Genomic DNA, 12643 nt, shown 5'->3' with positions numbered 1-12643 from the left:
GGGATGATGATGGGCGAGGCCTGTTTGAGTATTTTAAAGGGCGCTGGATCGTTGGGGGAGCCACTTTTTATTGTCTCAATGATGTGGCAGAGGTGATCCTCAGCGATAGGGGGGAAGGAATCAAGCTGTCTCTTGTTTTCCAAGGGCTCTGGGTTCGGAGCATGGTTCATCGTAGTGGGTGGTAAAAGATTAAGGATTTTTTTGATTTTAGTAGAAAAGAAATCTGCCAGGTCCTCACAGTGATTGCCAGTGGGATCAATTGTATGAGGGGGATCTGGGATAAGTGTAAGTTTTTTTATGATGCGAAAGATTTCTTTGGAAGAGTTGGAGGAGGCTTGAATTGTTTCCTCAAAGTAAGCCGCCTGTGTTGCTCTGATTTCTGCTTTATAGGAGGCAATCGATGATCTATAGGCAGCTTTTTTTTCACTTGAGTAGTCTTTCCTCCAAGCTCGTTCTAGTCTTTTACATTGTTGTTTTTGATTACGGAGGTTCGTAGTGAACCAGGGGCATTTATTAGGGCCGCTTTTTTGTAAACTGTTTTTATAGGGGAGTAAAGTATTGAGCGAGTTTTCAATCCATGAATGAAACTTTCTGTTCGCCACTATTGGGTTCGGGTCGGGACTAGGAATGGTCCGTTCCAGTTCATCGGTCCAGTTCTTGATATTGAGTCTGGACCAGTGTCGTGCCCAGGTTCGTGACGACCTCAGGGGAATATGTATGTGGGGAGGGTGCCATTTAAAAGGGATCAGATAATGATCTGACCAAGGAAGGGGGATGGGGTCTAGTCCCTCTAGTTCCTTGATATTGGAAAAGATGGGATCAAGGAGGTGGCCCTTCAAGTGTGTAGCTTGATGGTTTTTCAGATGGAGCTGATAAGCTGCGAGGTCGTGCATAAGGTCAGATGTCACTTTATTGGAGAGCTCATCCAGATGTAGGTTGAGGTCTCCAAGCACGGTGAAATTGGATGAAGTGCTGGCAAGATTTAATGTAGTTTCAAGTAGCGAGCTACAGAATTTTCCCGGGGTTCCTGGGGGCCGATATACAAGGATCCCGGAAAAGGTGACTGAGGGGGTCACTTGTATAGAAAATTGGACATTTTCGCAGTCCAGCATAGGGCTGCCTAAGAGGCGGCAGACTAGCCAATCTTTATAAATAATGGCAATTCCTCCACCTCTGCTGCCAGTTCTATCTAGGCGTTGGATCCTGTAACCTGAGGGGATTGCTTGAATCACGTCGGGGTCCGAGCTAGGTGAGAGCCAGGTCTCTGTGAGAAAGATAATGTCTAAGTCTGACTCGTCTAGTAGTAAGGAGATTTCAGTGGCATGCTTTGGCAGGGATCTGCAATTCAGCAGAGCCATGTTCAATTGTTTATTTGCGGGGGACGAGGTGTTGGGCATAGGGGCAAGGATGTATCCACAGTGTGGACATTTGTTCATGGGGGCGCCCAGGGACATTGGATGGACGCAGCATCTCTTAGAGAGGGCCCTGATAGCAAACAGGTTTTCTCTCGAGTATGTGGTGCGATTTAGGGTGTCTGGTCCAGAGTTCCTGAGCCCTGGGCCCGGTCGGCCGCGGACGGGCGCAGACGGGCTTGCCTTTGGCGCGCCTTCGGCGCGCCGCCGGCGCGCCCGCTGCGCGCGTCCGCTGCGCGCTTCGCCCTGCATCAGGTTTTATGGCGTAGGGGGAGGAACAGCTAGAGCGCTGACCCTGAACCGGAAGTCTGCTCCCTCCACACAATCGGGACAAGGACCCGTGGTGGACCGGGGAGAACCGGAAGGGCTACGCGCTGGTTGGAAAAGCTCAGGTAGGAGTTCTTCGTGTGCAAGTACAGTTTTTGTATTTAAAATGTTTTTAGTGCTCAGCAAAATACGTGACAATCAATTTTAAAAGCAAACAAACAACCTTTCTGAGGAAGCGAAGCGAACAATCGGCTAGCGCCAGGTAGACTGGCAAACAACAGTATGGCCACCTTGACGCGTCCGCTGCGCGCTTCGCCCTGCATCAAGTTTTATGGCGTAGGGGGAGGAACAGCTAGAGCGCTGACCCTGAACCGGAAGTCTGCTCCCTCCACACAATCGGGACAAGGACCCGTGGTGGACCGGGGAGAACCGGAAGGGCTACGCGCTGGTTGGAAAAGCTCAGGTAGGAGTTCTTCGTGTGCAAGTACAGTTTTTGTATTTAAAATGTTTTTAGTGCTCAGCAAAATACGTGACAATCAATTTTAAAAGCAAACAAACAACCTTTCTGAGGAAGCGAAGCGAACAATCGGCTAGCGCCAGGTAGACTGGCAAACAACAGTATGGCCACCTTGACGCGTCCGCTGCGCGCTTCGCCCTGCATCAAGTTTTATGGCGTAGGGGGAGGAACAGCTAGAGCGCTGACCCTGAACCGGAAGTCTGCTCCCTCCACACAATCGGGACAAGGACCCGTGGTGGACCGGGGAGAACCGGAAGGGCTACGCGCTGGTTGGAAAAGCTCAGGTAGGAGTTCTTCGTGTGCAAGTACAGTTTTTGTATTTAAAATGTTTTTAGTGCTCAGCAAAATACGTGACAATCAATTTTAAAAGCAAACAAACAACCTTTCTGAGGAAGCGAAGCGAACAATCAGCTAGCGCCAGGTAGACTGGCAAACAACAGTATGGCCACCTTGACACAGGAGTGGGGGTGTTATTTTGGATATTAGTCCAGGCCATGCAACTGTAAAATAAACTGTACAACCAGCTATGGCTCACTCATGCTCCGGAAAGCCCTGGAGATTTTATTGTTTTAGAAAGAGATTGTCTGCCACTATGCTTGGTTATCTCTGGTCACCAATGGAAAGCTCTACATACACCATGATGATGATGGCGTTGGTGGTTTTCTGCAGACAAGGAAGCATTGTTTAGTTGAGAGATCGCTGTGTGCACACTACTTACTTATACTTTACTGCATAGATGGAGCAAGTAATGAACTCTGAGGTGCTGAGGGTGACCTTTAATGCTGTGTGGTGCTTACGGGATACATTCTACGTTTGGCAAACTCAGACACGCAGAATATTAGGCGCCTATGGACAATGTTTAGATGACGTGGGTAGATTGTCCTCTAGGAGAGGAGCTGAATGATCACTCACTACTGCCACTGAGCACCTCCGCCGGTCCGAGGTGCTACAGGCCTAGACTCTGCTCTCGCTATATGCCGCTCCATAGACGTCGCATGATGTTTGGTTATTTGACCCCATTCATGAAGTTCTGCACACCCCACTAGGACCTGAAGAGTAGACACAGTGGGATCAGCCGAAGGAGCCCAGCCACATAGCAGCAAAGAGTGATACACAGATGAACTACAGCAAAGTGTAACTAATTTTCACCTGCGATGACACAAACGCGCTAAGTTCCAAAAAAGTACCTGTAGCAGCTTGCAATGGCGGATGTTGGCCACTGGAAGCAGTGCTTAATCCAGGCTTCACTGCGCAATGAAGACTTGAAGTCCAAGAGGAACATCAAGGCTAAGAGGAGGTGCTGACATTGGAGTCACGCGGGAGCCAGTCAATAGTAAGGAAACATGACATGGGAACCAGTCAGTGGTACGTGGCCCTTTTACAATTTTCTTTTTTTTAAATACAAGCGATTGGGTGAGTACAAGCACAGTGAAGATGGAACCTGAAAAGCAAGCAAATGAGTGACAATAAAGCGTGCATCCTATCACGAAATATGTGCTGGCTCTGAAAATGCTATTCCTACCTTCATTTTTACTAGTTTCCTGCGGCCCGCACACATGAGCTCTGGAGCATGCACCGCCCTAAGAAACTGTGTGTCTTCACAGTCAGAGGAGGCGAACTAATGCGCACAGAGGGAGGCCCAACACAGACAGACGGCGAGAGCGCACTTTTTAAAAGCAATGAAAGACAGCCTGAATACTGCCGCCAGTAAAAGATCCAATCCCGGTGGGCGGGGCCAAAAGGAGACAAGGCGGCAACAAGGAGGGACTAAGAAGCCTCCTTTACAATCAGAAGCTAGCGTTTTGCATGGAAGATGACGCTACCCAATTAAAAAGATGGGCAGGGCTTCAACTCTGCCTCCGAGAGATTCGGAATCTATATTGATTCCAAGGAGCTCTTGAAAGCCGAGAGCAGCGTATGCGCGCTGCTATCGCCAGCCGAGACCTAAAAAGTGAAGTGACAAAGGGGTTGGAGTAGTGGTCTCTCACATAAATAACATGGGTAAATGAGGAAGGAGAAGAGGACAATGGAAAGAGAATTATCAAATCAGGGCAAACCAGTAGTAGAAAAGGTTTTGGGTTAGCTGAAACAGACACTAACAAAATAAACAGTAGGGCTCTAAAAAATAAGACGTGGAAAGGGAATGTGATAAATGGATAACAAGTATGTATGGAATCCTTGTTGAGAAGCAACCTGCACAAACCACGTTCATAATTAATGGCATTAAAACCTGTAAAAAAAAAGCATGTTAAAGGCAAATTTGTAAAAATGCATTCCATGAATTGGCTTCTACCAATTGATAAATGTCATTGGCATTATGTGAATTTTGTATTCTATGAAATCACATACAAATTTAGGAGTTGATAGGATTTACAAATTCAAATTTCAACTATGTTATGCAGTAATTCCTTTTTATGTTTAAAAAATAAGAAATCAACCTGTTAATGACATTGAATCATGACTTGCCAATGTCTGAGACAAGCAGCTGATCACTTTTCCAGGATTGAGTCTAAATATTTCACTATTTAGATCAGAGTCGGTGTTGTCAAAATATTAATACCTATATGATGAATGCAATGAGCACTTTTGCAACTTTCTAAAAACAAAAAAAAAGTTTATGCTCCACAAGTAACCTGTTGCCTTCTGTCATTTACCCAATACCTTTGAACGTGCAGATAGTAGAAGTTGGAAGGAATCTTGCTAAGTTTGTTACGGGCATGTAGCCAAATAATCACTTATTTCAAAAATAAGTTGATCCCTTTATTGAAAAAAGCTGTTTTTGAATTTACATAATTGATCTAACTTGACCCTACAATTCTACATTCCAAGTACCTTGCCACGCTCAGAGAGTGCGGTCACAGACTTTTTGCTTCCTAGAAACGCCGATGTCTGAATAACGAATAACGAATAGGTCCAACAACATATAAGTGCCTATTTCTGTCTCTTGGTGAAGAAAGGGTGCCATGAAAGCACGGATCTTACTTCTGTTTGTGGCTTTTGACACTCTAACCCTGCTTTAAATATTCAAACAGATGTAAATCAAAAGCATAGCCTTGAACTGGTTCAGTTTCTACACGCCACAGCATGTCTCATCCAGGATCTGAAGAAATGTGTTCACTTCACCCCCATCCTGATGGAAATCGATTGGCTCCCCTTGCCTGCCTTTGCCATCTTTCAAATCCAGCGGCTTCATTTATAGGGCCATCATGGCCAGCACATCCGCTTATTTTGCAGACAGGCTAACCATATCTGGTGGTTCTTGGCGCTTGCGGATCGAGGCAAACGACTAAGTCCAATTTCTCAGTGTCCCACACATAATTACATACTACAGAAATTCCACAGAAAGTCAGACGCACACTAGGACCAAAATAATGTTCTTTTGATTACTTCAGCTGGAACCATCTCTCAACACATATTAATCTTTTAACAGACCAGACGCCTGGAAACTGAGGTGCCAGTGAACAAGAAAATCGAAAAGCATGCACAGAGGTGGCCTGGAATATTCTGAAGCCATAAAAATGACAGAAATTTGCTGCACTAATGCTTGTATCATAGTAGTATACAGAGTAATAAAAACATGTAAAAAGCCATAATAGTTCAGGACAATACATTATAACCAATGTGGAACCAATCCCTATTCAGACTGCACTGTCTTCTGGACCCACTTGCTCCAAATTGCTTTTTTCAATGGGTGGAGAATGGCAGTCAAATAATCTCAATTTAGTTTATAAAAAACATATTGATTACAATTGTTAAAACATTCCTCACATCTTAAAATAAGTTAGAATGAATTACAAAATGTTAGAAGCAGGCTAAAGCAGTCTATTTTCATTTGCTGCATATAACATGTCTACTTTAATCTATTGTTAAACATTTCCTCATTCTAACTGTACAATTAACAAAACTCAATATCGCCACACAATTAGGGAGCAAATCCAATAATTGAAGGGAAATTAACGCCGGTTTCCATTGTGTAAACTTTAGTAAAAATGCTTTTAAAAAACTTGCTCTAGTATTTTTATAAAAATTACAAAAAAGGAACAAAGTGTGAGAATGCAACACTGAAAATTTGAAGTCTTAAATTACAGAGCTGTATTTGCACATTAGTTTTAAAACGTTAGCACATTAACAGCATGCAACAAGGCTAGACATGGTAAGTGGCAGTGAAATTCTTCATGGTGATTTAAAAATACAGTACATTTAAGAATTGAGTTCTAGTATTACATGTGTATGCGTTAGTTGCTTCTATATGGTGTAAATGAGTAACACAATTCTACCAAGTGGCTTCATTCTCATATGTGTCACACTCGGGAATTCAATCCTAAAACTATTTTACCAAATGATGTTGGCACAGAAGCTAAACTTAGCAGAATGTATTCCATTGACACACGGCATGGAACCACTTAGCAACTACTTTGGTTGTGTTTGTACCTTTTAAGACAGTACTAACTGATTCACTTTTGTTTAACTGTAGTTGCAGGAGTTAATGAAGCTTTTGAAGATGCTGCAAACTGTTTGTGGTTACTATCAAACTCAAAACCGTGCGCTAATTGTAAGTCTCCAATTCAGAAGAATGAGGGCTGCAATCATATGCAATGTGCCAAGGTAAGACCTTGTCAAACATTTAGGGTGTTTTAAGTGTCCAGAATATGTTGTGGTCCATAATCACCATGTATTCTTTGGGCAGTTCAGTGATCATATTTCTGGAGTATGTAAAAAAAGAAAAAGTCACTGAGATTTGTTACAGATTTGCTTTTCTTTATGTGCCTATCCCCAGGGATTTGAGTGTGTTTTGCTTCATCTTATTCATTTTTTGATTTGCCATTATTGTGTTCAAATTTACCCTGAAATATGTAGATCACTGCATAAAATGTCACTCTCATTGTTTCAGAGAGCCATTAGCCTTTTGTATTTTGCCATTGTTGTTATGTTTAGCAAATAGCCATTCAGAGTCCTGAGATTATATATCTTTTGTATAGAAATGTCACACTAAATGTAATTTTTATTGCCTATCAGAGTGTAAGCATACAATATACTTTAGTAATTTCTTATCTTGCTCCTATATGAATGCATTGGAAGTTTAGATCATTGACTTAGAACTGTATTTTGGGATGCACTTAGTGGCATTCTGGTGGAAAGGAGAATTCTGCCACAGCGGGATGCACTTTCTCATGAACCTATCTACATCTGCTCATAACTATCTTCTAATGATTATTCCTTCATGAAATTAATACTTTATGAAAAGACATGCTTTGTACATCGATAAGCAAGAGGGACTCTCCTGCTCTTATCCCTGTATGCTCTTTTCTCCATGTTGGTACAAATTTAGATCCTGTAGTGGTAAATGTGGAACAATCTGGATAATGATTGTATGAAAATTATATTGTGTGCAACATTTTTCTGTAACTAATAATATACATTTGTTCGAGGCATATGAGCTACAGAAGTCTCACTGTGCATAGATCGCCATCTGGTGTTGGGCTCTGATGCTTACACCTTGTTGTTGTCTTGGAAGAAGTCTTTGTAATCACGAGATAGTTGACTCCTCCCTTGGACGACAGTGTGCATGGGCATCGAGTCCATCCTCGGATTGTTTTTTTCCGCCATCGGGTTCGGATGTAACTTTCGCTCGCGTGCCTTTCGACGCACTAGCTCACATACTCGATTCCGGTCGTCGATGCGGGCCACTGGGCCTATCGACGCCATTTGGGCCTACGGCTAATGGAAAGGACTCCATTTAAAAAAATGCCCCCAGTGTGGAGCTAAATTCCCACACAGTGACCAACACGATTGAATTGCCAAGCCTGCGCCTCCTTCGGATCCAAGAAGACTATCCGTGATCGCTGGGCTCAAGGACACGTTATGGCTCAACAGGCTGCTCCGGTGCCAGAGGACATCTTCGATGAAGGATTCGGAGGATCTCAACATTGTATCCGAAGCAGATGACTCCAACTCCGATGACCACATCAGTCCAGGTCAACGAGTGAGTGCAACTGCCTCTGTCCCAACCCCATCTGAAAAACAAAAGGCTCCGGTCAAGACTTCGCCTGAAGGCCCTAGTCGTGACCGAAACAAAACTTTGGAGCCGGGCCCCTGGGCAAGGCTTCTGAAGACAAAGGAGAAGCCTTCCGGCACCTCGGGACTGAGCAAGCCACACGCCAGCGCCCCAAAAACATCGCCGGCACCCAAAGAGGGAGCACATCCTTCTCCTGCGGTCTCCAAAAAGACCTCGTTACTGAGCACCTCGGCACCCAAAGAACAAAAGGCCTCGGATCTGAAGGCACCTCGAAAACCTTCGGATCCGAAAAGATTTTGGACACGACACCGAAGCCGAAGGACACTACAGCTCCAGATCCAAAATCTAAACCACGTTCGGAACCGAAAAAAACAGCACAGAAAGCTATCATCGAAGAGGAAGAACTATTTCTGCTGGATCCCATCGATCAAAAACAAAAAACTCTCCATGTGCACCCTAAGACAGGCCATATTGTCAGCATTCCACACAAGAAGAGGAAATTGGACACCCCACACATCCCTTCGGTGCCTGTGAAGAAAAGAAACTGTGCAACTTCACCTTTAAGACCCTCTTCTTCTATTCTTCCTACTAAGCCTTTCTCTCCTCCAAAGTCTCCCATACTTCCCCCATATTCACCACCACCACAGGATGATGATGACCTAGGGGCTGGGGGAGGAAATAATGACCCTTTCACTGATCCTGATGATGACACTGACATAACACCAGATCCATGGGACGACTACAATGTCCCTGTAGATCTTCCAGATCTTCCTGATCCAGATGCTTACCCGACTAGGCCATCTCCCCAGATGACAACATTGGGTTTAGTCAGCTTATTGATAGGACTGCCCAATATCATGGCGTCCAAATGCATTCAGATCCCACAGAGGAAGACTTCCTAGTGGAAACTTTTGCACAGTAACAAAAGACAGTACAAACACTGCCCATGCTCAAAGGTGTCATCAAACATGCTCCAGATGTATTCAAAGACCCAGTCAGGACCAGAATTCTCAATCATCTGATTGATAAAAAATATAAACCCACCCCTAATGATCCCACCTACATTAAAGGCCATCTCCCCTTAGATTCCCTGGTAGTGTCCAATGCTAGGAAGCGTGCTAACTCTCAAACCTCCGGTGATGCTCCACCTCTAGACAAAGAGTCGAAATTACTAGATGCTTCAGGCAAACGAGTTGTCTCCCAGGCAGCTAATCACTGGAGGATAGCTAATGCACAGACATTACTTGCCAGATACGACAGGGCTCACTATGACGAACTTGAGACCCTCATGCAGCACTTGCCTGACCAATACAAGGCCAAAGCCAATTATCTGATTCAGGAAGGTAAGTTAATCACAAACGCATCGATTAAATGTGCCCTCGATGCAGCAAATACTGAATCTAGATCAATCAACACTAGTGTGTTATTAAGAAGGCATGCCTGGTTGCGCATTTCTGGGTTCAAACAGGAAGTGCAAACTACTATCCTGAATCAACCGTTCAATCAGGAACAACTTTTTGGCCCGGCTGTGGACACAGCTTTAGAAAAAATGAAAAAAGACACGGAGACTGCAAAATCCATGGGAGCATTACAGTCTCCATCTACACGAGGCTCCTTTCGCCACTCATTTTATAGAGGCGCATCCAAAACCATCAGTACAGACACTAAATCTTCCTCCTCCAAAAACCACACACAAACATACCCCAACAGGGGATATTTTAGAGGAGGGTACAGGGGAAATGACAACAAGGGAACTTACTGCAACTCCCCCCAACATACCGCCCAAACAACGCCAGATGTCTGCAGAACATCTGACGCTCCTCAAACTGGAAGTTCTCTCACTGCTTCAAAAGCATGCAATAGAGCCAGTCCCTATAGAGCATCAAGGAACAGGGGTCTACTCCCTGTATTTCCTAATCCCCAAAAAGGATGGGACTCTCAGACCAATACTGTACCTCAGACCTCTCAATTTCTACATACAGTCAGATCATTTTCACATGATCACTCTTCAACAAGTCCTTCCACTGCTTCAACAAGGCGACTTCCTTGCCACATTAGACCTCAAGGACGCCTACTTCCATATTCCCATACACCCTGCTCACAGGAAATATCTAAGGTTTACAGTGGACGGCCAACACTATCAGTTCAAGGTTCTCCCATTCAGAGTCACCACAGCACCCAGGGTATTCACAAAGTGTCTTACGTTAGTAGCAGCACACCTGCGAAGGCAGCAGATCCATGTGTTTCCATACCTGGACGACTGGCTAAAAAAAGCCAAGTCATACAGCCAGTATGTTCACCACACTTGCCCAACGATTCAGCTACTACACCACTTGGGGTTCACAGTAAACTACACCGAGTCGCACCTTCAGCCCTCCTACCTTTATCAGTATCTAGGAGCCACAATAGACACTTCCAAAGCTCTAGCATACCCCAATCTAACCCGGATAACCAGTATGCAAACCCACATCACAAAATTTCAACCCCAACACTCTCCCAGCTTGAGTGTTTATGCAGCTCATAGGAATGATGGCATCTTGCATTTTCATTGTGCCTCACGCAAGACTTCAGATGCGCACTCTACAGGAATGCTTAGCACGTCAGTGGAACCAGGCTCAAGGTCAACTTACAGATCTGGTGTTGCTGGACAGCCGCACATATCGCTCTCTGCAGTGGTGGAACACACAAAACCTTTCCAGAGGGCGGCTGTTCCTATAGCCAGTTCCACAGATAGTGCTAACAGCGGACGCATCACTCACCGGCTGGGGAGCCCTTCTCCTAAACCACACAATTCAGGGCAGGGAGAGCACTCAACAAAAAGTGCTCCACATCAATCACCTAGAATTACTGGCAATATTTCTAGCGTTAAAGTCATTCCAAGCACATCTTCTCAACAAGACGGTCCTAGTCCGCACCGACAATATGACAGCAATGTATTACATACAGAAACAAGGAGGGACACATTCTTTGCAGCTGTCTCATCTAGCGCAAAGCATATGGAGATGGGCCATTCCACAGAACATATATCTTCTGGCAGAACATCTTCCAGGAGTGAACAATCAGATTGCAGATCTGTTAAGTAGTCAGGCCCAGCAGATACACAAATGGGACCTTCATCTGCAATTTCTTCAGCCCTTTTTCCAGATGTGGGGCCACCCAGACATAGATTTGTTTGCCACATATGAAAACGCAAAATGCCCAACCTTCGCCGCCAGGTTCCCACACCCGTTGTCCAAGGGCAATGCGATATGGATGAACTGGTCAGGCAGATTTGCGTACGCTTTTCCGCCACTTCCGCTCATTCCGCTAGTAGTACGCAAGCTCAAACAACAGTCTCTCAAGATGATTCTAGTTGCTCCCACATGGGCACAGCAACCATGGTTCACAACACTCCTCGAACTCTCGGTAGTTCCGCACCAAAAACGATGTCTCTCCCCAAACCTGCTGACGCAGAACCAGGGAGAAATAAGGCACCCAGATCCAGCACAACTAAATCTATCAATCTGGCTCCTGAAGTCCTAGAGTTCGGTTATCTCAACCTCCCACCCGACTGTATGAACATTATTAAAGAAGCCAGATGCCCCACTACTAGAGCTTGCTATGCAGCTAAATGGAAAAGATTCGTCATTTCCTGCAATAACAACAAAATTGACCCGCTAGATGCTTCAATTCAGAATATCATTTGTTATTTGCTGCATCTACAAAGATGCATACTCATCTATAAGATTACATCTGGCTGCCCTTGCCGCCTACCTACAAAACAGACAACATTTGTCATTGTTTAGAGTACCCGCTATCAAAGTCTTTATGGAAGGCCTTAAAAGAATAATTCCTCCTACACTGCCGCCCTCTCCAGTGTGGAATCTAAACATTGTCCTTACTAGGCTCATGGGTCCCCCATTTGAACCTCTACACAAATGTGAACTGCACTTCCTTACATGGAAAGTACCTCTTTCAGGAGAGTGAGTGAGATCCAGGCTTTAACAATACAAGAACTATTCTTACAAATACATCGTAACAAGGTGGTCCTTAGGACAAATCCAAAATTCCTTCCCAAAGTAATCTCTGCTTTTCACCTTAATCAATCTGTAGAGTTACCAGTGTTTTTCCAAAACCCAGATTCCGTAGCAGAGAGAGCTCTTCACACACTTGATGTCAAAAGAGCTATACTTTATTACATTGATGGGACCAAACCTTTCAGGAAAACAAACCAATTGTTCGTAGCTTTCTCTCCCCCTCATAAAGGCAATCCCATCTCCAAAGCCGGAATTGCCAGGTGGATAGTTAAATGCATTCAAATATGCTACCAGAAAGCTAAACGCACATTGACAATTCCCCTAGAGCGCACTCAACACGCAAACTAGGGGCTTCCATGGCATTCTTAAGGAACATTCCCCTAGAAGACATTTGTAAGGCAGCAACATGGTCTAC

The 12643-nt window shown here is 44.6% G+C and overlaps 1 protein-coding gene across 3 annotated transcripts in view; it reads left to right on the top strand.

Moving 5' to 3' along the window:
• ANKIB1 (ankyrin repeat and IBR domain containing 1) overlaps positions 1 to 12643 on the top strand; it is a 556103-nt gene that overhangs the window by 279348 nt on the left and 264112 nt on the right. For all 3 annotated transcript variants that reach the window (XM_085631084.1, XM_085631082.1, XM_085631083.1), the window contains exon 11: positions 6671 to 6801. In XM_085631084.1, the coding sequence (XP_085487210.1) occupies positions 6671 to 6801 (131 nt within the window). The remainder of the gene's footprint in view (positions 1 to 6670; positions 6802 to 12643) is intronic.

The sequence above is a fragment of the Triturus cristatus genome, chromosome 10 (genome assembly GCF_964204655.1).
Source record: "Triturus cristatus chromosome 10, aTriCri1.1, whole genome shotgun sequence".
Classification (NCBI taxonomy): Eukaryota; Metazoa; Chordata; class Amphibia; order Caudata; family Salamandridae; genus Triturus; species Triturus cristatus.
The sequence above is the reverse complement of the archived record's forward strand: the minus strand, read 5'-3'. Positions and strand labels throughout refer to the sequence as shown.